Raw genomic sequence first — 25861 nt, forward strand, 5'->3', positions numbered from 1 at the left:
AAAGGTAGCATAAAACCTTCACTTTCTGACTGATTTGACACAAGTCTCAGCACATGCACAGACTTCCCTGTAGAGGCCTGACCACCCTAGGTCCCATTCCCTCCCCACAAGACAGATGTTTGCCTCCCTGTTTCTCCCAGGACACTGACACAGAGCAGACTTTGGGGTTTACCTGTGCTGTTCCAATTTCCATTGAAAACAATGAGCAATACTGGAATCTCCTGTGTACTGGAAATCCTGTTTTTTGATCCTCTATTTTGTCAGAGAGAAAAGTTGTACTCACCGAACAGTGAGGAAAGACCAGATCCATATTTGTAGACTACCAAAGCCAAACTCCAGGTCTGAGAACCCGATACACTTGGTAGCCCACACCCACATTCAAACAGGGGTAAGGATGATAAAAGAGTTCCGTGTCCCCCCCCAGACGACATTACCTTTTGATACTGGTCTCGTACTCAGTCCTCTGTTTGCTCAGTTCTGTCTTTAGCTCCACCACCAAGCTCTGTAAGGCTCTAGAGCATTTGACAGAGTCTCTGGAAGCTGCAGCTGGGTTGCTCTGTTCGCTGCTGCTGCTGCAAGCATCAAACCTGTCGATGCTGTTCTCCAGATCTGCAGTCTTGACCTCACTCTGAGACAGCGAGCCCTGAGTCATCCACTCGGTCTGCAGAGAGCTTAAAGCCGAAGAGTCACTGGCCCGACAGGCTGGGCAGCTGCTGACCGAGTCCACCACGGAGATCTCACACGATGATGTTGACCACGTGGTGCTGGCCATGCTGTGTGTGCTAAGGGAGAGGCTGGATGAAGGGACGTTGTCATAAGTAGAGAGTCTTTGGGAAGAACATGAGTCTTTAACTCGTTCCCCAGAGGCTGTCCGGCGGTGGCCTCGGAGCGAGTACAGTCCGTTCATCAGCCAATTCCCACTGGAGGAAAGGTTGGGGATATCTAAGGATGAGCTGCCCAGCTTTGGACTCACAGACCGTGCTCCCGGCTGGCGGAAGGAGTATTTCCAGGGGGGCAGCGTCTGCACTCTTTTGCTGGGGCTGGTGGCAGGCTGCGTCAATTTGTCGCTGCATTCTGGAGAGGTGTTTTTCACCACGGGTCCAGGGGTGGCCTCTGGTGCCACAGCATTGCCAGAGGGCGAATCGGCAGGGCTGGAAACGCAGCTTTCTGACCTGTCCTCCCCGTCCTCCTCAGAGATCCACTCCACGGTGTTGCGTGGACGCACGGGTCTGATTTCCAGCTGGCTCCCTGGCACATCTGCCTGAGGAACAGCAAAGATTCGGCCCTGTTCACTTATCAGCACTGTCATCAGGTGCTGCACCAGGGAGGTGCCTGTGGGGAGGAAACAAAGGCAAAAATTCCATGAGACGTGGCAGACCTGAGGCGCTCACTCCCTGTCTGTGAGATGCTGTGTGAGCTCCTTGTGAGGCTGGCACGTGCAAGTGCGAGTCCAGCTCCTGAATGTAGCTGACGGGTGTACTGCAAGTGACCGGTAGCAGTGATTAATAAAACGGGTTTGTTTAAGGACACCCATGAGGAGAGCAGAGGAGGATGACACCTGGAAAACAGGGCATGGGGATCAGACATAGCACTGATTTCAGCACGTGGATCCACACAGGACAGCACAGCTCTGTGCAGAGATGCATGCTGGATCCTAAACACACCAATGTGGTAGTTGGGATGGAGCACCTTTCTGTATGGATTCCAAAACTAGCACGTTTCCACTGACTTGGGTATCTACACTGCTCCTACATTCACAGTCTAAACAGGCCCAGAGCTAGTGTTCACTAAAGCACCAGAGATTTCTTTCAGCCTAGGCCTCCTGCTGCATTCCTGCTGTATAGGGAAACCTGGAGAATGAGACCTGCGTGGCACATGTAGCTGCATGCAAGGGGGGAAAGATATGTTTTGTACCATCACTATCTGCAGGCTGGTGTTCACTTCCAATCCTAGTAAAGCATTCAGCAATTTGAAATGAAACCATACTCATGAGGAAACATGTTGAAATACGAGATGGAAGGAAATTAGACTTCAAGTATCCGTTGAAGAGTGCCATGTAAAGGCAGCTTCTCAGACGTCTGGTGGGAAAGAACAGCAGAGCCCAGCAGGTTTATGGAATGCTCTGATGACATCTCTACTGATACAGAAAATGAAAACAACAAGGAAAAAGGGGTTCTGCTAGGTTTCTAATATTAAGGACCCAAAGGAAACATTAAATTTTAAGGTAGAAGATAAATTTAGGTAACAGCCTAAAGCAACCAAGCATAGGTTCTTTAAGATAGGACAGCAAAACCAGAAACGTGTTGCAGGAATGTAGGAATGAGTAAACCTTGAAAACTGGAACATGAGGTGCCATAGGGTGCTAGTCTACTAGAATAAAGTTTCCTGAAAGAGGCATGGATGCAGCTACCTCACTGCAGACAACAGCTAGCAGATTCCTAAGGTGACTGACTTGATTAAAAGAGGAGTTTCTCATGGTATTCAAACATAAAAAAGTAGAAAGTGTACAGCAAATGCAGAAAGAGTACTTGCAACTATATAAATCCACAGAAATGAGTTATCACTGCTTTTCAGTACTGTAGGCCATTACAGACTAACAGAGAATATCTCTTACCAAACCTAATACAAAGTATTTTCTACAAAAGAGAAAAACCTTAAAGAGAGCAAATATATCATTATTCTATGTTTACTTATCATCTGAACTAAAGAATAAGACTAACATTCAGGGGCCTACAATAAGGACCTGAACATAATAATGAAGTCTCAGCCTGGCAGCAAGAGGCATTAAGCTCACCTACTGCTTGCATTTAATGTCTGTGGATGCGCAGGAGAATACACCTCTCTGGAGATAAGGTCATGCCTAACAATGTAGCTGTCAAACTTCAGATATTTCTATTTTAAATTCATGGTTTAAGTTTGGAGAGATGCAATTAAAGCGCTTTTTGTTAAGAACCGGCAGCAGTCTTTCTTTGTATTTATTATCCCTATTACTGTGAAGCTAAAGAAATTTTATTAGAGTCTTTCCATTCCTCCATTATTTCTATTTAACCAATCTTCTACCCTCCACTCACATTAAAGCAAAACATTCCCAGTGCTGTTACATTTGGTTTTACTGATTAAGTCTAAAAATCCAGCCATTGGATCCCAGTTTGTCTACAGTCCAGGTCTCTGTTAATACAGGATTAATTCTAGGTCAGGCCACCCCTACTGTCTTTATGAGGACCAGGAGAGGCCATGGGGCCACAGCACCTGTGACATATGTGCACCTACAGACAGAACAAGCACCTTTGCCGTCAGCTGAACCGTATAATGAAATGCCTTGGGTGATCTGCCAAGCCCTCCATCTGTACCAGCGGAACAAAAGGAACATCGCTGGCCAAGGCTCTAAGAGTCTTGCCCACCACTGGCCAACCGGCCACAAGAGGCAGTCACTGCATCACGCAGTGGAGGGTGGGCCCAGCTGTCCCCACCTTTATACCCCCGAATAACCCAGCATCTGCTCCTGCACTCCCTTTTTGTCCCCCTCACATTTTGCTAAGGCACTGCTGCTGCACAGGCACGGTCATACTGGCACTGTGAAGGATTTCCACCACACTGAACACGACGGGAGCTGTCCCCTACAGCTTGCAGGCAGTGCCAGGGCTGATTTCAGGCATGTGGGCACAGCATCCCCCATCTGTGCCTAATGCCAGATGAATCCATTAGCTCTTTCTACAGGCTTGCAAGGATCCCACAGAACTTGCTGCAGAGGCCCTGCCAAAGCTCACAAGCTGTGCTCCATTGCACGTGGGAGAGGCTGTGCCCCAGCCCTGGTGTCAGCCAGCCAGACATCCTGCCCTGGGCATTTGCTGACCCCTATGGAGGTAGATAATTTTCAAGCTCCAGATTTTTACATACACTTTAGAAGAAAGGAGCATTCATACCTGAATAATAAATATTTTTTTTTAATTTTAAGGAAACAGTATTGGGTGACCCCTCACCGCATATCTCATCCCATCGTTTGGCTTCCTCTTACTCTGGAGTCCAACTATTCCTGCAGTCTAGCACAAGAAAGATGCAATGACCGAGCAATTGCAGCAAAACCTGATGACAACAGTCTGGTTTTCTACCTTATCTGAACCCTAAACAGATAAAAGCTGTCACCTCAAAAGAACACACTTTACAGCAAATACACCCAGAGCAACTCCGTAATTAGTCAGGGCCTAGGAACACACTTCTCTTCCAGGCTTGGTTTTCATTTTTTCCTTTTAAACTCAGGAAATCAATATACATGCAAACATCTGAAATATGATTGGAATATTTTATATTTTCTAACATATTGTAAAAACATCTGAATTTACCAGTGATTTTTCACTTATTCCTTGGGTTCTGTGAAGATCTGACCCATACACAATCTGCTTGGAAGACGACACTTCTAAGACACCTACCCGTAGCCCCTGTAGCACAGTAAGAACTGCAGTACCTTCTTCATTGTGCACTGGGTGGCCCTTGCAGGGAGCTAAATGCACCAAAATGCACCAACGCTAAACAACAGTAGTCTGGTACTTAACATGGTCCATCTGAAGAACATTTGACCTTTCATTTTAGCAGTAGGTTCAGAGAGCAGTAGGTTTCACACAACAACTTGCAACAGGGCAGAGGCATCTCCACATAGTGGAGAAGAGAGTTGCTCCCGCAGCAGTGGCAAGTGGGATAGCAGTGGCCACACTGGTACATCCACTCACGGACACCGATAAAAGGGATTGCTTGACTTGTTGCTGACTGTGCAACAGTCAACAAGTGACACAACTTCCAATGGCTGTATGACTTTCAGCATATTCCTGCAGCCCCAAAACACAGATGCTGTGTTACCTCAACAACAGGAGTACCTACCTTCCATCATGGTCACGGGATCTTCCATTTTGGGTCGTAATATATTTGGTCCAAATACTGTAGCCAGGTTCTGGACACTCATCTTGTTAATGCTGGAGTGAGCCTGAACTTCATCAAGGAACCTTGAAAAGCCCCCCCAGAAAAATCATAGGAGGAGAGGAATATAAAGTAAGTCACTTCTCATACTTGTAGACATTCTGGGGCAGGAACAGTTTTGTCCCATGCTTACACAACTCAAGTATCTAAAACGCTCCTATGGACTAACCGCAGCTCAGATACTCAATAACAATCCCCAGGTTCCTTGTTTGAGGCAGGACAGGATGGCTTCCGCCAAAGGCACTTCTGGGTATGAAAATACAGGTTTTCATATTTTTATGGGAATTTTCCAGTTGTACAGAGTGGTTTCTGTCAGCTTTTACCTACAGATGTAATGGAAGTACAAAGGCATTTCACTTCTCTCCTCATCCTAGAACTAAGCAGCCTGTGGGAAGAGCTTTATTTCCTGAATCTGACAAAATACAGATAAAGAGCTTCCTGTGACTGCATCAGCTGGGCAAACATCAACACATTAAAAAGACTCTATGCAAGCCAAAGATAGCACATGAAGAAATGCAGACAGACTGGCTATCCATATGCATAAGCTGGAAATCAGCAGAATGTTTCTAACAGTTAATTTTGTAATTTGGAACAGCCTCCCAATAGAAACTATAGCAGGCTGTAACAAACACCGAAATAGCCTGCAATTAGCCTAGTTATGAAAAGGACTATAGGACATGGAACCGCACAAGAGCTGGAAACAGGTCTCCGTGGCCTCAGAGGTGAACAGTCTTGCTTGACCTATACTCTATTTCCTGAACTATTGCTCATTTGGGGGTGATTAGAGGGGTTTTGGCAGTCAAAACATTTCCTCACTATTCTGTACTGCTCAGTTGGCAAATTTTTGAATGCTTCTGCTTGCAGTCTGACTTTTGTAGGAACTCCCATTTCTTATGTGGCTTTCACTGTGCTGAGGCCCAAGAGCTCTCACTTCTGTTCTGTAAGTCAGAAGCAAAATCTGCTTGCCTTTCCTTTCCTCAGTTCTTCACTTAGAAACACATATGATTATATTCCCTTGCCTCAGACATTTGCTCTGCGGTGCTCAGATACTAATACAAATGACTATAGAAGCACGTAGCAAGGCACAATAAATTTTTCAAAGCATTCAAAAACACATTTCAGAAATGCTATCCATCCGTACCCTTAGGAAAGGCTTGGTATCTCCTGAATAAAGCACGGGCTTCATGTCAGTGTTTGTGTCTACTCCCTGCTGCAGATGTGCAAATCCCACTGATGATAAAAAGACTTTTAGTCTACCATGGAGATCATAATACAACGTTAAGTCTGTTACGTTGTATTTGGGGTAACAGTCCATTCCAGCTCCCCAACCATTCCATCCCACTTGGAACTGGCAGAGTTAGCGGAGAGACAAGGGGAGACAAGGCTGTGGAGTCCCTGTACTCCAAGCCACTCCCATCCCCACTTCCAAATCAGAGCTGAGGTCAGACTGGCAATTCTGACTATCTGCTCCTCAGCTTGCGTTACAAGTACTCCAAACGTGCAGTGCCTGGAACTACTGCCTTTCTTTATTGGTCTTTAAGTGCTTCTGAAACAGACAATACAATGTATTTGCATCATTGATGCCTGCTGCCAGGGCTGTGGGTGACAGCAATTTGCTTGGCTGATGCTCTTGGTTAAACCAAGAGCTTCCTTCAGGCAGGCTGCACATCCACCTCCACATGTTTTATAGGAGCAGTAAGTTATGTGTAAGTGGTGTTTGAATATTCGAACTTTCACAGTAAATTATTTGTATCTGTGATTGAGCCTCACAAAACTTAGTGACTTTTCCAAGTGTTAATTCATTTCACTTACTTGCATATGTATTTCAGGAGGTTGTAGTTGGCTTGGGGCAAATTCTTCACCTGTTTAACCAGTTCCTGGGTACCCTGAGGGACAGGAAAAACAAGAAAGGAGAACTATTGATATGAATAATGCAAAGTAGATGTGACTCTTTCAGTGCTACAAAGTCCTCTTTCCAGAGCCAAAACCATGAGCAACACATGATAGAACAATGAGGCTTTTGTTTTTGTTTTTTGAAGAAGGTATCATCCACTCTGTTGTTCCTTACCTCTCAGGTGGGAGCACGAGTCCCACTCCCGAGTTTAACAACCCCAGACACAGAATGGCTGTGAGCGCAAGGGACCTGGCTCAGTTCTGCTTCCCGCCGAGCTCTTGCTTCCCTTGATGCAGGGGCAGTACCTGACCTTGCTTCAGAAAGTTGTCCCAGGTCTGGTGCAGAAGACATGCAGAAACTCTCTGACAGCATCAAAACCCTGTTACGTGCACTTCTAAAGCTTGCAAATACCAAATATGCCACAGAATTATTTGATGCCATTACAAAGGTCGTTTGACCAAGCTCCCCCACCCACCCTATGTACTGTATGGCTGCACAACCTCCCCCAGCCTGAGAGACGTACCAGTGTGTCCCTTGGTTCAGAGATGGAAAACTAAGGCAAGGGAGACATAAGGAATCCTTGCAAATGACAGATCTACCTGGAAGAGAACCAGGAGTCATCCAGACCAATTTCTCTGTCCTAGCATGCACAGGTGCTCTTGAACAAGACACAAATAGCATTGTGAAGATTTATTGCCTTCCTGTAAGCAGAGGCTGAGGTGTGAGGAGAATGATGCATTACTTTGATGGGATTAGAACCAGCGGTCCCAGCAAGAGAGATCCACTACATAAAGTATCCAAACACTAGAGTGCCAAGACAGCTCTATATAGGAGACAGCTCTATATAGGAGTGCCGTTGGCACAAAAAGCAGCAGAAATTATCCCAGAGGTACATCATTGCCAGGATCTTTCCTCAGGCTGAATGTTAGCTGGATTTTTTTCTTTAAAATTCCAGAAGACAGGAAAGAAAAAAAAAAAAGCAGCTGGGCTGTCTAGAACAAAAGGAAAACCACCCACTCTGCAAACCACTAAGTCAGCATGCTTATTCCCCAAACACCAAAAAAACCTTTTGTCCAAAAGAAAAGGGCTGCAGAATTCTTGAAGTTAAATCACATACTGGAATACTGAAACCCCAACAGCCAGGACTTGACTCAGTTCTCCAAATCAGTACAAATCCTCTTGTCAGCTTCAATGGTTAATGTAAAAACCTTCAGCTAGGGAAGCCTGCGAGTCTTCGAAGTCTGCTGATAGGTACTGGTATAAAGGTACCAGCAAACATGCCTTTTCTGCACCCAGCCTACCTGAAACTTTGAGGCACTGAGTGTGCTACAAACACATTGCAGTAATGCTGAACTGAGCAGAAGAGAAATTTTCTTTAAAAAGCAAACAACATTCCAATTCCACTACCTCCTTTTTAATTACTTACTTCTATTTGGAGCCATTCTGAGCTGTGACACACTTCCTCATAAACTTTCTGTCTTTCCATTAAAATGTAAGATGAGAGATCTGCTTGAGGAATGACTTAGAACCCTGAAGCTACTTAAAGCATATAATGAAAATCTCTGACTCAGAAGGCTATTGTCCTGCTGCAGTCCCACCATCATTTACTGCTTCCTTTCAATGCAGTTACCCTGGAGGCTTGCTTACTTTTTGAGACAACTAAACTTTCATTGTGAAGACAGATATCCAAACACATTTGTGAAGACTGATAGCTGTTAACTAATGAGAGAAGACTGCTAACTAATGATGGAGAAATTTCAGAAGCAGTTGGTTCAAAGCCTGAGAAGTGTGTTTGGACTTTCATTTCAAACCTTCCTCTATTTTTCAGGGAATGTCAGGGAAAGGATTCTGTTGGCCTGCCTCTTCCAAGACCTTCATGACTTATCTGCTCCAGATAAGTCAAAAAGACCCAGAGAGCAGTCCGTATTCCTGCCTCCATCCTTAATGTCCTGAAGGTAGGCATTTTTTTTTCTGAATTTCACAGCACAAAAAAAAAAAAATCCTCCAACTAATAAAAACCTGAAACTATAAAAAAAAATAATCGTCGGGTTAAAAATCATGCCAGTTTAACAGCGACAACAATGGAGATACTAATAAAAGACCGGTCACTTTTGAAAATCTCAATCCTCTTTCTTGAACTTCTGAAAACGTTTGAATCAAGGGAAGCTGCTATTGATGTGAAGGTTAAGGTCAGTTTTTCAGATCATCCAGCTTTCAAGTGAGGAGTTTGAACTAGATACAGTTGATCTAACAAACCCCTCTCTCGACGTTTGCTCTGTAACCCAGTTTATTTCAAATACAGAAATCAGAATGACATTTGGCACAGTATTTCAAGTGCTCTGAATTAAAATATCGCAGCTTCTCTGGATGCAAGAGAGGACTTTGGAACAGAAATGTAGGCAGTTTTGAATAGCTGGAAACATGATCTAATGGTACAGGGCCATATCTGAAAGAAAAAATGGTTCTAAAAATGTATCACCCATGCTCTGTCACAAGACATCACAACAATGGGATTACACAGAGTGGATCATTAGATTCATCAAGGCACGAGCATTTGCCAGGTTTCAAAAAAATAGAAAAGCTCCCTCTCCCGCTCTAGGCACCTCAGGAACTTAGCAGCACTGCCCCAGGCCTGTACCCACCAGCCCCCCTGACCAATAGATGCCGAAGGCTGAGCACAGAAACACCACTGCATGAGTGTAAAGAAAAATGCAAGCTAAAACTGCTGCATTGCTAACAACCAGCACAGCACGGGTCATGCTTTGGCTGCAGTTGAACAGGCAACAGAGGCACTACTATGACACTCATCATTACGGCACTCTGCAGTAACAGCTCTTACCTCCTTGAAAATGCTCCCCTCTGTCTAATTTACCACACATGCATGCTTTCCAAGGAGTGGTCCCAAACCCAAGGATTTTGCAATGCGTGTAACATTGCAAACTAAAAGGGAGTTTCTAATTGGGCTGAAAACTAACAACGCTTCTGATATTCCCCCAGATTCAATTCCCTCTTTAAAATCTCAAAGCTGTGTGCTCAGCCCACTGTACTGCTGTGCTGTGTGCATCTCTGGAGCATAGGCCGCAGTGAAGGCTAAAATACTGCCATGTCAAGTCAGTCTGACTCAAATTTGAGTTTTTAAAGATTTGAAGATCCTTCATTCATTCTTAAGTCCTTCCTCAAAACCACCTGGGATCTGAATCAAATCTTTTTTAATGCTGCAGCCCTCCTGAGATACCTGGAGGCCTCAGTACAACTCCAGAACTCTGTTAAGTTTCTGTTTGCGTTCTAGCACCAGAGATCGGTTCGGTGCAGAATGAAGACGAACAGCAGTCAATGAAAAATGGAAGCTTGGGACAATGCTTGAGTATTTTTTGATGCAGATGGAAATCAGGCCAATCAAAGATCATAATAATTCCTATCTATGTTCAAAATGTAGCAGCACAGCAGCATGAAGTACCAACTGTTTTATCTGAATTGCTATTTTGCCCTAAGTAATTCCATTTTTATTTTGGGGGTGGAGGGGCTACAACTATAGAAAATATTTGAGTCTAAATGTCTCGTTCAAAACTTCCGTATGGAAAATGAAAACAAAATATTACTTCAAATTCAAACAATAGTTTGCATTTTGTTTTTGTTGTTGTCGTTGGTGTTGTTTTCCCCCAAATCAAATATTTGACTCTGAAATTCTCTGAATTTCAATGAAACCACATTTTTCAGCAGGGGGACTTTCCAGGTGGGAGGCAATTCAAGCCCTACAGGCTGGGGATGACTGCTCCACGTGCTCCGGCGCACGTACAGCCTCTCCACCCTTGGTGTGTGCACTCCACCTTCCTTTCCAAAAAAAGTAAACAGCCCTTGTTGAGGTTCCAGATTTTCCTGACCAAACCAATGGTTGTTTACAACAGCAGTTTAACAAGGCAACTTGTGCTATCAGCAGTTACTGTATTTTGCAAGCTTTCACTTCAGCTCTCTAGTGCTCCTCATCTCCTTTCTAATCCAAAGAGAATAATGCACTACAAGTTGTTTCAGTCTGGCCGTGCTCCCACAAAACCAACACAGATGCTGCTTCCCAAACTGCTGCAGCCTGTGCAGGCAGAATCAGACAAACTACACAGCTAATAAGCTGAGCAGTGATATACAATTATGTTTGCCCAACTTGGCACTGTCTCTACTCTTGTGCAATAGTGCTTAATGGATCCAAAACTTCCCAGCCTGCACACTCTGTGACCAAAATGAAACCAGCTCCACTGCCTTAGAAATGCTGCTGTTTCTGGTGAGATCAGCCATTCAGCTGTCTGGAGCATAGCGCCCTGCAGAGATGACTGAGGTGCCTGTTAACAAGGCAGAACATGAGCAAGTTTTGGAGCTAGCAGACACATACGTGAATCTATTAAGAAACACCCCTAGTGCACCGACACTGATGTGCATGTGTCCAGGACACAAACACATGCCCATGTGTGGCACTGCGCTGTGTCACACACAGTTACTTGCTTTCTAGGAGTTGACTAGCGAACAGATTGTGTGAGTGCAGATAGTAGCAAACTTGCCTTTTGCCCATACAAAGCTGACACTATCAGATATGGTGCATTTGATGCATGCAAACAATCTTATGGGCATCATCAAGGACTAGATCACCCCAGAGCCATCCACCACTTCAACTAAAGGTAAACCCCAGTTTTTACAGTCCCCACCAGACAGAGATGTGAGCACGCCCTTGAGGCCACACACAGAAAAGGGACAGAACTGTGGGCTGTGACTTACAAGCCCTCAGGCCTTTGCTTCTTTAGCTGACATAAGTAATAAGGCTTACAACTTTAAACCCCTGTTTAGAAGGTGGCACGGTTCCACCCACATTAGACCAGATCCAACGTGCCTTTGCAGTCAGCAAAGAGCTCAGGCATCACCACACAGGGAGCAATATGGACGGAACAGATCAATCAGTCATATTGTAAATTATCCTGCTCCTCCCAAGCAGTGAATCAAAATTTCCATGATTGCCACAGACCTGGAGGTTTTTGTCAGCCCCCTTCCTTTGCCTGGAAACTAAACAGAGGAACATCACGGGAAAATTCTGGCAAAGTATTCACACAGCATGATTTCTGCCATTGTGGAGTAGTATCACATTCTGCCCTTTTATAGCGTCCGTCCTTTAAGAAATTCAAAGACTGTCACACTGATCAACATCTCATCCACCAACAACTTTGGGATGCAGAACATGCTGTTCCAATATATGGCACTGAAAACCCAGAAAAAGGGAGTGACTTCATAAAACTTGCTCATGAGTCAACAGCAAGGCTGGGAAAGGAACCCAGATTTCCTACCTTACATCTCTTACTAATTATGGTACAGAACAGCATTGTTCAGAAGAAAGAAGCACCAGGCTACAAGACTGACTTCAAAACAACTCCCACTTCAAGCAGGACCCTGTGATATTAATGCCCAGTTCACAGCTTCAGGAAAATTCAGGTTTCCCAGAACTTCATTAACTTTAAATTAGGACTGAAGAGCGATGAGAAGTAAGCTGTACTACACTGAGTCTTGGGAATGACCTTCAAGGTAGGAGGCAGATTAGAAGGACCACTGACCTCTCCCTCGTCTTTTGAGAGTAGCTGTCCACAAGAAAGAAAGTCTTCATATTTGGCAAAGGGGATGACAGGCTCTGGCAGCTCTCGGAGGTAAAGCTTCAGGAGGGACGCCACAGTGTGAACATCCGTGTTGCTGCAATAGAGAAGAAGGAAGGAAATTTAGAAATCCATGCTACCCCAAAGCCTGACACCTTCTAGGGGGATGGATCAAGGTCCTTCTTAGGGACAGGGACAAAGTAGGCACATGAAGGGGAGTCGTTCTGCCACACATCTGTATGAGGCAGGAGGCTCTACCTGGAAACTGGGAAAAAGCCCTGCTCTGTCAAGATAAGAATGCATCTCAGGCAATACAAGGGATACTCCTGCAGAATTACTTAGGGTAGGGTGGTGCTATGGTTCCTCAGTCCACGTGGATCAGGAAGGTAAGCAATACAGTCCAGGCAAGCACACAGCAATCACGTAGCACTGACAACAGAGCTCTGCATCCTCGTGCAATCAAACATCACCTCTGATCCTCTCACTGATCCCTCCTGCCTGATACTCTCCCCAGCTGGCACCCACCCGTGCGATGGGCCAGGCTCCCCAGTGACTGTCCAAGCCTTCAGAAAAAAACGTAGGATGCTGTATTTCCCCAGGCCCTCTACTACCATTTGGCGTGGCTGCACAGCTTCTGGGTCACATCTCCCCCAGGCTGGGCTACCTGGTACTACCTAGCCCATCTGTTATGTTGGGATATCAGCTTTTCTTTTCCCTCCCACTCCAGGAGCTTCTTTTTCCTCTACTCCATCATTTGCTTTAAGTTGGAGTTGAGGTATTAGATCCCATAGTGAAGATGCACCTGTTTTCCCTTTCCATTTCCTATCCATCTTTCAGTTTATGACAATACCTCACCCATCTGTACAGCTTTGTTAATCTTTGTAGATGACCTCTTCAAAGGTTTTGGCCACTGGAAATCTAAACAGACCATGCCACAGGCTCCCCACAACCCGCCACTGCCCTGACATTCTTTAAAGGAATCTGGTAAAAAAAACACATCAGTAGACAACAGAGCCTCAAATCCTCACCTCTATCTAAAAGCTCAGTGTGTTTATAAACAGGTTTCTGAAATATAATCAGCTCTGCCAAATACTTTGCCTTTTGCTAGTGCAAAAGACAGGTACCAGGGGCTCAGCAAGGCTCTGGGCTCCTTACAAGATACAAACCACATGAGACTACTCAGCTCTGCCCAGCAAGCAGGGCGGTAGTGACGTTATCTGCATTCACGGTGTGGAAAAGTAAATTGAGGAGTCTCAATTTACATCCCTATGTACTGACTCTCAAACCTTCCTGGATCAAGCCCAAAAAATAAGATTAAGTTTCTTTTGCCTTGTGAGCATGGAAGCCTAAACATCGCTGCTACCCAAGAATGACAGGAAGTCATAATACATCATTAGGACCACCTAGATGTTGTGATAAACAACTAGCAGTTTCTCAGCATGTATTTGGAAAAGACTATCCATCCCGTATGATACAATGCATTCACAGCCATGTAAGTTTAACATACCTCATCTACAAGGTCCTATCCCATATCTGATCTTCAGTTCGTAGCCCGCCAGAAATATCACAGACCTATTTTATATGAATTTTCATCTTATTGCTGTCTCACTTCAGTTTCTAAATTATCTCAACCTCCAACTGAAGTTGATTTTGTGGTCATGCCAGTTGTAAGGAAGTTTTTCACACATGGATTCCTAAGTCTAAGAACTTATCTCTCAGAACAGCCCCTCCACAGACAAAGTACACAGAGAGTCACACTTCTACTTTATTCTTATCAGAACTCTGGATTTAATTTTCTTGAGGGACTCCATCCTTGTTATTTTACTGAAGCTTGCCAGTAATTTTCAAGCTGTTAGGAAGGTAGAGAGAAAGACAGGCAAGCATACTGGTATTAGAAACACAGATAAAATAAAACAGGAAAAATTACCAGAGGGAGCTGCCAGTAGTTTAATATGTACACATATTTGACCACTTGCTACTAATTTTGATGGCATTCCTATTCAACAACTCTGTCATCTTTGAGAATACCAGAATTTTACATAGTGGCTTTTTGTCGGTTGATTACAAATGCTTTACAAATGAGGTCAGTACCCTTATTCTTTTAGCATGGATTTTCAGGCATGGATGGTGTATATCAGCAGCAGAGCCCAGACTACAGCCTCGGATCCACTGGCTGGACTTTGTTGTTTTACCTACCACCAAGGCCATGTGAAATCCAACCAAAATGTCAGTGACATGGACGTGCAGTAGGAGCAGACTGCTGTAGGTGCTTCCAAAATGGCATCTTGACCTTTCATAAAAACCTGTATCTGCATTTAAAACTGGAAACCCAAGCCTTTAAAAATTAGTTATTTTAACTGTCAGTCATCACAGACAGCCACCGTGGGGCAGGCGGGCTCTAGCATTGGAAAGATGAAGCAATGCTGAGCTCATTGCAGATGCAAAAGACATCTAAAAGCACCGCCTGCAACTAGGAGAAAAAAAAAAAAAAGGATATTCCTTCACTGCCCCTGATTCAGATACAACAATATAGATTTCATACTTGCAGAAAATTGCTGCTGCTGCCTACTTGCTCTAGGCCGTACAAGGACAACTTCAGTTACACAGAGAAAATTATGGTTGTTAGGAGAAGCATTTCACTTGGCCAGGAACTGGCTCTCCCTTGTCCCTGTCTGTGAGTATTGATATCAAAACCAGAGAGCTGGACCTGCAAGTTGCAGCGGTCACAGTGGCTTCAAGAGGAAATTAGAGCAAAAAGGCAGCGAGTGGGGGGACCCTCGACTGTCACACTGCTCGGGTGCCACCACGCCTGCTCTAATTCAGTGCTGAACCTTGAGTTATCGGATGTCAGATCAACTATCCAAAAGGCAGGCATCCCTTCATGGAGAACTTCACTGCCCCCATTAAAGGCAAAATCTATCACTGATCTGTTTTACCAGTTCAATGCCCAAGGTTCTTTCTGCTTTAAAAATCCTGGGGAGAGGCTCAGCTTACCTTCTTGACAATGATGTTAACATGGATTAGACTAAGGTAAGACATGAAAGCGAAACTGCTGTTCTAATTGATTCCATCTGTAGATGCTCCTGTTCCAGAATGTGTTCCAAAACAACTCTGTTCACTTCCACATGAATTAAGACAATTCTAATTCTGAACCAGAACATCCAGATATTTAGTTAAAAATCAAAGATTCTGTTTAAGAGAAGATGAAGTGAGACAATCTGGCAACTTCAAACTATATTTTCAGGAAAATATCTCTAAATATTTGACGCTTCCATTTAGGGAGCAAATATTAACTGTGGTTAAGAATCAAAGAAAGGAGGATGGGTGGCCTGGGAAGCTGAGGAAAGGGAAGAATTAGAAGAATGTTCACAATAAACTCAAAGGATATTCTTCCCAGGATGAGAGCAAACAGTGCTGCCCATGTGAGAGAGTGCTAATTCTTCCTGCAGCAGTAGGTAGGGACAGTATGGGCAACATCGAGATTGACTGCAGGTCCAGGGGGAAAGCGATCCCCTGGATCATTAATATGCTGGCAATATACTAGAGGCTGCCACTGTCACCTGGGAAATCCATCCTAGAGAGTTTCAGCAAGAAATTAATCCTGGTCTCCAAGTAAAGATCCCAGATCTGATCCCACTCCTGGACCTGTAATAGAGATTGGGCCAGATCTGTGCAGTGGCCTTGGATCCAAATACCCCTGGAGTTCAAGGTCTCTGTCAGGGTTGAGTCCATTTCTCAAAGGACTGTTCAGGTCAGCACAATTCTGACTACCATGCTGGGTAGCATGAGGATGTAAGAGAGGGAAGGAAATGTTAGTTACAGAGGATGGACAGGATTTGGCTGCAATGCACTGAGAGCATCCACCCTCCTGATGATTTGACTACCTGGCTCAGGGCCAAGGCAGAGATAGTGCAGCTGAGAGCTGCCCCCATTCCTTGCTGACCTCAGACAGAGCTGACGCTTCCCACGGGAGCCAAGATTAAGCTGAACCTCTACTGTTTATCCTGCGTCTGAGCTACAGCTCCCGCTGCCTCACAGCCATGGCTGTGCCTGGCCACAGACCCTGTTGATCTAGATGTGCACACTGACTCAAGGACAGATTTCCCAGCCTGACCTTGGACCTGCCTTGTCAGTACGGACTTGCCTGCTGATTGCCAGTGTTCCTGAGCTGGGTTACTGTCACTGGGTCTGTCTTGCTCACCTGGCTCACGTACGGTGGGACTGGGCTCTGGGTGCCAAAGCCATTGCTTCTGCCAGCCTTGTCACTGCACTTGGCTCCCTGCTCACCGTCCCTTGCAGAGCAGCTGGCTCTCACCACTCCCTGACACAGGCATGGCCAGTAGGACCAAAAGGCAGCTAGCATTTCTCTGTACCACACAAGGAGTGATTGCACCAATGTATTTACAAGGGGAAGAAAAATGCGAAATTGCCATTTTTATTTCAGAAACATTTGGCTCAAGTTTTATTGAAAATTCAAAACAGAACACAGATGTCCCTAAGTTATATTCAGTTTTGAAATGTTCCATCTCAGTTGCTGAAATTCTTGACCAAAAAAATTCATTATGGTCAAGAATTCTTCTGGTGTCAGAAAATACTTTGCTATGACTTGCTGACCAACTCTATATGACCAACACACAAAACAACAAGGGAAGATGTGTAAAATGCTGGTGACAGTTCTGAAACCTAGTGACAAAAGAACGGGAACAGTTGAGATGGCACCCCTGGACAGATCCAGTGTGGGGCAAGAGAGAATACAACATCTGAAAGCAGTAAGGCACCTGGTTCACCACTGTCCTTTTTTTTTTTTTTTTTGGTGGGATCCCCACAGCTGCTGACTACGCTACACCCAAATCCAGCAATGCATTTCAGTATGTGCTTATTCAGTATGTGCTTGAAACATTGGAGTAGCCCCATCTTGACCAATGGGCCCAATTTATCCCCCTGCTCAAGCACCGAACTGAACGAAGGCCTCAACACACAACACCATGCTGGAGAAAGCCTCAGCAGCACTCTGAATGAAGAGAATGAAGGCATGGAAATAACATGTTCCTAGGGCAGCCATTGTCAGGCTATTCCTGCCAAACTACATGCCACAGGTAAACCAGCCTGAATTTGCTGATATAAACTCACCTGTCAAAGAGGGGCTTCTCTCCACAGTCAAAAGAATCCTGCAGATCTTTGACAAGGTTGGCTTGGCCAGGCATCCGAAAGAGCCCCTCCTCTGTAAGACCTCGCTCCCGAATAAAATCCACACACTGTTCCACCAGCAGGGGGGCCAAGCGCTGGCCATACTTCCTCTCGTACTGTACGGTGTCCTCTAATCGCTGTCCAAAGATCCCTGCCAACAGAGAGCAAGACAGACATTCAGGTGTTAGCTGAAGCTCTTCGTGAGCTATTAATGAGGGAGACTGTTTCTTTCACGACTGCCCAGCCTCTGTAAGTGCCCTGGAATCCCTTGGACAGTGCTGAGCACCACATACCAAGCAGTTTTGCTCTGCTCTGTCATGGCAGCAGGGGTTACTTGATGTGATTACAATGCAATCTGTGCAAAACCAGGAAGAAATTCCTTGTCCCAGAGTATAATTTCAGGGATACCCATCTCAGTGAAACTCATGAACAGATTAGAAACTAGAACTAGTAAAACCTTTACTTTGAAAGAAAACCTGTGTTTACAATAATAAAGATAAGTCACTCCTATGCTTCAGGGCATGCTCTCCTGCCAGGAGAAGGAGGGAATTTCCTTTAAGACTCTTCATAGCCCTCCAGCTCTGATACTGTAATGCAGTTGTGTAGGCTGGAGTGTAAGAAAGGTTTCTCTGACTTCTGATATATAATAAACTGGCAGGGAAAGGAAATTGGGCTTTGAGATCCTTCTTGCATGTTTCATTCCAGGAGATGAAACTGATGTCAGTGCAAGATTCGTTTCACTGAGGATTCAGCAGGGTTGGACTGAATACAGAATGCAGGTGTGGTTTGGTGAGACATCTGAATCCAGATCATGGCTGAGAAAGCAAAATCTCCACGGCCTGTTCATCCTGGCCTCTCTGCAGAGGCTGCCCATGGGGGGACCCACCAGCAGCTCTCAGCACTGCGCATCACTGCACACACAGTAGCAAGCCAGGCAACAGGAGTTGCCAGGTACTTTGCAGGCCCCTCAGCTATGAAAAACTGGGCAGGACCATGTGTCCTGTCTAACCTCCTTCATGATATTTTGTTGGTGACCATTTCTCCGCCTTCCTCAGAACTGAATTTTTGATCCTGGGCCACAGCCCAATGCAACCAAGGTCCTGCAGCTTTAGTTACAGCAAGCTTGGATGAGCCCCCAACCTATGTACCTCAGAGACAAAAAAAAAAAAAAAAAAAAAAAAAAAAAAAGAAGCACATATCCTATTATCAATCTCTGAACCAGGCTTCCTCCCACCAAGCCCATCTATTGCCTCAAAATAATAAAAGGTATTTGCTCTCCAAGATGGAAAACATATAGGCTTGGGGAAGTCAGGCTATGAAGATGCAGGGCAATTAGAGGACAGCAGCCTTGTTTTCTCAAATCTCTCCTCCTTGTAGAACGTCAGCCCTGACACCCAAAGAGTCCACCTAGAGAAAGACAGGGAAAGAGGCGAATGCCCTGCACTCTCCCAGGTATAGAGCAGAACTCATGTTTTTGCAGAAGCCCACATTCTGGTGTTCTAGGTGGACCCAGAGCACAGACAGAGGCAGTGTCAGATACACACATATGTAAACTCAGACCCAGAACAACTGCACGCATCATCTCCACTTACAGTGTGAAGCTTTGTTTGCTTTTCCCTAGCCTTGACTGGCCCAGGGCCGGCAACAAGCCCTCACAGTTAGGTCAGTTTTTGCTGAGGTGAAGAAAAGACCCTTAAGCCACTGCCAGGATAAAAGACTTCTCCCAGCCCAGCTCTCTTGGCTGCCTCCCACCTTGGTTTGGCAGCCCCATTCCAGCCCAACTTCAATTGCAGATATATGTTTTCTCTTTCCCTTAACCCCGAACCATAATTTTCCAGAGAAGCACTAGAAAAGGTCCCCAGGCGTTACCCAGACAAAGTATTTCTCCCAGGCCAAGTCTGTTGGTAACTCCAACTTTCCCTTTGCAGCTCGTGTCACACTGCAGATACATGTTTCTCCTTTTTTCCCTGTCCTAACCTTAATATTTTTGCTAAGCCATAGACAAGGACCCCCAGCCACTGTGCAGAAGAAAGATTGCTCCCAGGCCACATCTCTTGGCAGAAGGAGTATTAGGATTGGGTTTTAGAGAGAGAAAGCACAGAGCTGCAGTTAGAGTGGGGCTGGAAAGGGGCAGCCAACAGCAAGCAAGTTTGCTGGGAGAGCTGCTCTTGCAAAAACCATGCAGTGTCTGCATAGCTTTGTCTTGGCTTAGAAGAGCAAATGGGTGTTAGGGTTAGGGTTCAGAGAAGGAGCAAGCTAAGAGCTATCTTTGGAGTAAGGCTGGAAAGGGACTATCAAAGGCACATTGGAGCCGCTGACAGTCCCGGACTTGCAGAAATCTTTCTTCCAGGCATCTGCTGCAGGGCTTGACAAAGTGTCCTTCAGGAAAATTACCATTAGGGCTCTCCCAGCCATGCAGGCAGGAGACACACAGATTCACCTACTTCAGTCTCTCATGGCAAAACATGGCTGACTGAGGAGGCGGTGTCCTGCTAGCTCTACAAAGCTCATCTCATTTCAGCTATGTTTCAGAAGGGTTTGTAAAACTGAGGAGGTTAAATGTCCCTGAAACCACCAGACAAGATGGCATTACTGGTCTGGACAGGGACTGCCCCGCTTCACAAGGAAAAGCTAACGCGGAGCCAGTCGCACACAGCCTCATCTGCTGGCTCCTCAAGGCACAGGCCTGGTTTCAATCACCGGGCCTGTAGCTCAGGCTGAACTTGGCAGCGTTTCACTCCATTTGATGATTCTGCTGGAAGACATTAAAGTCCTTCTCTTCATTCAGAAGAAGGGGAGTCAGTGCCATCCGGTCACATGCCCAGACAGGGGTAGGCTGGAAATAAAGCCAAAAGCTCCTAGCAACCCAAGGGTTAACTTTCCTTGTTGTACCCTTATCTACAGCTAGGCCCTTTTGTTTGGTTTGAGAGCAGGGAAAAAAAAAAAAAAAAAAAAAAACAGTGAGCCTGGGACCACATCCTGAATCTCAGAAAGATTCAAGAGATACTAAAAAAATTGGCTAGCAGAGCTCCAGGATTTCTTTCCTCTACTCCAACAAGCTGTCTCTGTTCTTTAAAGATTTAGGTGGCTCTTTGTGGAAAAAGCGAGCCAGGAATGATGTACTAAGACACAGACAGGCTTTCTGTCCTGGCCTGAATAGCTCACCCACCAGCTCCAGGCATACAAAGCCTATACATTCAACTATGCTGTCTGGACATGCTGTGGGCAGGAAAATATATGCTCCCAGCTTCATTTTTCCTCATCAGAGCTCTGATTTCAACCAAAATAAACTAAAGGCAGAGATAATAAAGTCAGCACTTGAGTAGATTTTCTTTGCAGAGAGGACTGAGGACACCATACGTGCTTAAAGAGGGAAAAGTCCAGACACACCTACATCAGCTGTACGTACAGGTTAGTACACACGTTAAAAGATGTGCAGGAAGATAATCAGCACACACCTGGATGCTGCTGTACAACAGTATATACACCCGCGCATGCATGTGGTGCCTCACAGACAGGCAGTTTATGGATGCAAAGGTTGTGTACGTGCTCACCTGCACAGGTAAGAGTCTGCTTTTACCTTCCCACATTCATGCTTAGGCTCCCATTTATCTGTCCCTCTCACACATGAAAGCACTGAGAAAAAAATCATGGGCAGACATTCAGAAACGCATACGCTTTCACAGCACCGAGCACACACAAACCTGCAGCTCTCCCTTGCCCTTCCCTGGCCCACCCAAGCACACCCCGTGAATGACTGCGGCAGCACCAGAGAACCGAGGTCCAGGTTAGGAGCTGTGGAAGCCCCCAAATGCAGTCCCTGACAACTGAACAGCCCAGCCAGACAAAGCACGCAGAAATGGGGAAAAGAAAGGGAAGCGACAGATAATCAGGAATCAACACAAATCTGATTAACTAACTCACCCAAGGTCACACAAATGAGTCTGTGGCAGAACCCGGTGTCTTCTAACCCCATTCCCCACAAAGATCAGCCTCCATATACTGGGGCATGACTGCTCTTATTCACCTATATATTCATTTAAATATTCTGTGTAAAAACAAGCACAAACACACTTCCCCCGAAACATCTTCAATGCTAACTTGGCATTCAGTAGTATTTTTGGCCATAGGCTGGGTCCTTCCCACTCCTTCCCCTTTATAAAGACGGCTGCTTTATTTAGATGTGTAGCCTCTGTCTCAGGCTAAGCTCAAATATCTACTTTTCTTCTAGGAAAAGAAAACCATAACAAATCTAAACTCTGGAAAATCATCTCATACCTCTCGTTCTTGTGCAGCACTCTGCTACATGACAGGCGCTGAGCTTCAAGCAGAAACCAGGCAGTGTCAGACAGCAGGAGCGGCAGAGAAAGAAAGTCCTGACTTCAGGCATCAGACACATTCTGAGTCCCAGCACTGGCAACTTTCCATTCACCCAGCGCTACAGAGCGGAGAGCAGCCGATCTGCCCTGGGAGATAATCTCAGCAGCACATCTGGTCTTAGCTCCACAACTCGGCATTAATTATGACTTGTGCAGAAAGCATTTGAAATATCCAATGAGATGCAGAGCTCCCCGGCTCCCTCCGCAAGGGGAAGGAGAGAGGAGAAAGACAGGCAGGTAGGGTCTTGCCCACCCTCGAAGCTGCCGCCAATATAAACAGCACCTAAGTATGGGTCACAAGTTTTAACAAAGGCATCCCCCATCGGCTCTGTAATATATTCATGCTCTAATTGCTTGTCAGATCTATTCTAGATAGCTGGAAAAGCTGAGCAACAGTTGCTGTCTGCATGCCACTCTCTGGATCCCTTCCTGACACAGGCAGCGTTAGCTGTGCTGCAGGCAACCCAGTGCCCTGGTCTGGCCTTTGAGCTGCTTGCAAAGCACCAGAAGCAGCCTTGTGTTGGAGGGGAACAGCCCCCCCTCAGCCTCAGCACACTCTCAGGATATCTCCCAGCTCTGGGACATGCTGTGAAGTTTTACACAGCTTAGGACGAGCTACAATCTTTGACCTAGTGCAGCTTTTTTGTGCTTACAGCCTCTGCATTAGCCCTTCACAGAGAAGTTGCCTGATGACAAGCAGCTCAGCTGAGTGACTAGTAGGGGAAGGAACTTAAAGCTCTTTGCATGTGAGCCACCCCCAGGACTTACCTGTGGGAAAACGTTCACCCCCTCAGGTCCTGCTCTGAGGTTAAGTGGCCTGCAGTTCAGAAAAACGCCTATCACGCTGTGATCCATGCAGTTACGCTGAGGTCAGCCCTCTATCCCATTTACAAAATGCATTCCCGTGACTACAGGCACGCAGCAGTCACCGCCCAGAACCTTTGCACCTACCTTCTCGGGAATTTTATGGAGTTTGGCTAGCTGCACCTCCCTCTGCAGAAAGTAAGTGTATACACACACATGCATTGCTCTTTGCGGCTGCTCATTCACTTCTACTATTAAAATATCACATCTGTGGCCACTGTAGACTACGCTCATCTGAATTTACTGGCTTACCACTTGCTTAACTACACTGTGACTGAGCTTAAACACACCACAAAGGGGATACTGACCCAGTGGTCAAGCTCTGAGATTCCAGTCACTGAGACAGTGTCGTCTTCCAGCTTGGGAAACTTGATATCAAGCTCTGTCTCTACATCCTCTGTTTTGATCAAAAGCTCCTGAAAAAAAAATGACTCTCACTTCAGGTAAAGGCAGTACCAGGATCAAAAGCCTCAGATCTTGAATAGCAAGGTAGCATGGTATTTCTTAGGTATTCAGGGTATAACCTGACTAACAAGGTATTTCACAACTTGACACCAGAAGCCCAGACAAAACACTAGACAATACCTATGACCCACTAAAGACATTTGGTAAGCAATGGAGATCCTTAAATAAAAAGTAAAAAAGATCCTGGGTATTCTTCACACTTTTATTGTCCTCTCTTCCCCTGTGGTGAGCACAGCAGGCTGCGGGTTAGGAAGAGCCTGCCTGCACTGCTAACCAGTGAGCAGGACCAATCCCCTGCTGAATGGCTGAGACACCGTCAGGATTTTTGGCACTATTCCCTGGAATGATGCCTCAAAACGTGTCACGTCTGCTAATAACATTATGGAGCCTGGGACTCAAAGTTTGGGATTGGAGCCCAGGAGATAGCAAACGCAGACTTTTATTCTTCCATTCACTTCTCCATTTCTGTCTTCCATCTCTCAAAACACGAGAACAAAGAGGGCATCCAATGAAATGGAAAGTCAGCTTGTTTAACATGGATACTGTTGTACTTGAAGTGTAATTAACCTGTGAAATTCACAGCTTCTCTGCAGCCAAGGGCACAGCATGACTCAAAGCATGATCAGACATCAGCATGGCATATAAGAACCCTGAGTTGTATGAGAGATGATGAAGATGATGTAAACTCTTCTCCAAAGAAAAAGCCTTGGTAAGAGAAAAAGGCCGAAGGAACACATGCTTGCTCATGTGAGCATCACAACCAAAGCAGGAAAGGGCAGCTGCTTCGGTATGGTTCCCTGCAGATGGTCACTCTGCAGCTATAGGTGTCCTGTGAGAAGAATGTAACATGGCACAATATAGCTACACATCACCGTTACCAATTTACCTCCTGATATCAAACAATTCTCAATCCCTTACAAAGCCCTACTTAGACTACAGAATATGATGAGACTGGAATAAAAATCACTCTCTCTCTCTCTACATATAAATAGATACATATAAACATATATATAATTTATCTTCAGTGTTTTGAATTTCTAGTCGACTTGGATCCTGCTTACTCTGTTACATTTCCTAAAAATGAAATCCAAGATTCTCACATAATCACTGGATTGCAGGGGCTGCAGGCTGCAGAAATATGAGATTGCAATCACAGCAATAAAATCCAGATAAATGGCCACACTGCATATAAACAGCTAAACTGCCATCACAATTGCCACCCGGAGATCTCCGCATACACATGTGCCGAGGAGAAAAGGGGTTACGGAGACTGAACTCCCTCTTTCCCCCTTTGTATGAGGCTGTTTAACTGTAGGGAAGGTTACTGCTGGCCTGCTCTTACTTTCCGAAAGAAGAATTTGGGTTTGTAAGACTGTTTAGCAAGTAAATGTCACACGAACTTCCTGCTTGGGAGCTGCAGACACTTTCTTCTCTGGTGTCATTGTGTGGAGAAAGTGCTAGCAGTGCTCTCACGAGCCAGCACTGCCACAGTCATTCTGCTGCAGGTACGGGATCAGAGAGCAAGTATCCTGCCTCTGCATGTCACTACAAGCCTGGAGACTGGCTGGGAAGTTCACTACAGCTCAGACAACCTCTGAAATCCAAGCGTATCTCAGGCTTGGCATCTAACTCAGGTCAAATTCAGTCCTGAATCTGGTTGCAACAGATGGGAATGGCGAGCGTGCATGAACTCAGAAAATATTTCTTCCCCCTTCTCTGGTTGTGAACAACCTTGCTGGCTTGCACAGCTCTAGCAAGTGCCCATAGGCTGTGGGTATTTTTAAACATTGGCTTACATGTAGTATTAGCTAATATACACATATACTCAAGCGGACCTTAGGGAGCTCAGATCTAGGAAATTGGTTTGCCCATTTGAACAGAAAGGACCAAGTAGTGAAGTTTGAATCAGAACTGAAGTTCCTCGATTTTCAGGCAAGTTGAGCCTTACGCAGACTTGTTCCCTCGCCCAGGCAAACACTGGCACGTGAGCACCTCCCTGTACCTGTTGAAAGCTGGCAGTGAAACAGCTACAGGTGATCAGTCACAGGGCTCAAGCCAGCAGGAAAGCCTCCAGCAGTAAGGATGCCCCTTGTACAGAAAATTTCCCTTCCAGTTTTTCCCTCTCCAAACACTTTGGACAGATCTTCCTGTGAATAAAATGACTCCTTCACATCCCTTCTCTCCCCTGCTCTGGGCGGGGGTCTCAACATTTACTGGTAAAATTAAATCTTTTGAAAATAAACAGGCCTCTGCTCACTGACTGATAAAGCAGTTCATCCTGGGTTGAAAAGTTAGTGAACAGCAACGTTCATCCCTGTCTCACAATAGATTCAATCTAACCTGTGCACGGTGTTCTCCCATCCCTCTAAAATGTCAGGAAAGGAACCAACTGTGCAGCGCTGTAAATTACCCTGCAGTGGACTCTGCCCGATTTATGCTCTAAACTGAGATTATAACTGTTTGCTCACAGAGAAAAGATGATA

The 25861-nt window shown here is 45.4% G+C and overlaps 1 protein-coding gene across 14 annotated transcripts in view; it reads right to left on the reverse strand.

Moving 5' to 3' along the window:
* The window catches only part of ARHGAP22 (Rho GTPase activating protein 22), a 149977-nt gene that overhangs the window by 8411 nt on the left and 115705 nt on the right, over positions 1-25861 (reverse strand). For 12 of the 14 annotated variants that reach the window (XM_080596972.1, XM_080596971.1, XM_080596978.1 and 9 more), the window contains 5 exons: positions 17614-17821; positions 12448-12580; positions 6780-6854; positions 4873-5008; positions 435-1332 (listed from right to left, as the gene is read on the reverse strand). In XM_080596972.1, coding sequence (XP_080453098.1) covers positions 435-1332; positions 4873-5008; positions 6780-6854; positions 12448-12580; positions 17614-17821 — 1450 coding nt within the window. The remainder of the gene's footprint in view (positions 1-434; positions 1333-4872; positions 5009-6779; positions 6855-12447; positions 12581-17613; positions 17822-25861) is intronic. The other 2 variants (XM_080596977.1, XM_080596979.1) reach the window with 1 other exon arrangement.

The sequence above is a fragment of the Anser brachyrhynchus genome, assembly GCF_964034855.1.
Source record: "Anser brachyrhynchus genome assembly, chromosome: 6".
NCBI lineage: Eukaryota > Metazoa > Chordata > Aves > Anseriformes > Anatidae > Anser > Anser brachyrhynchus.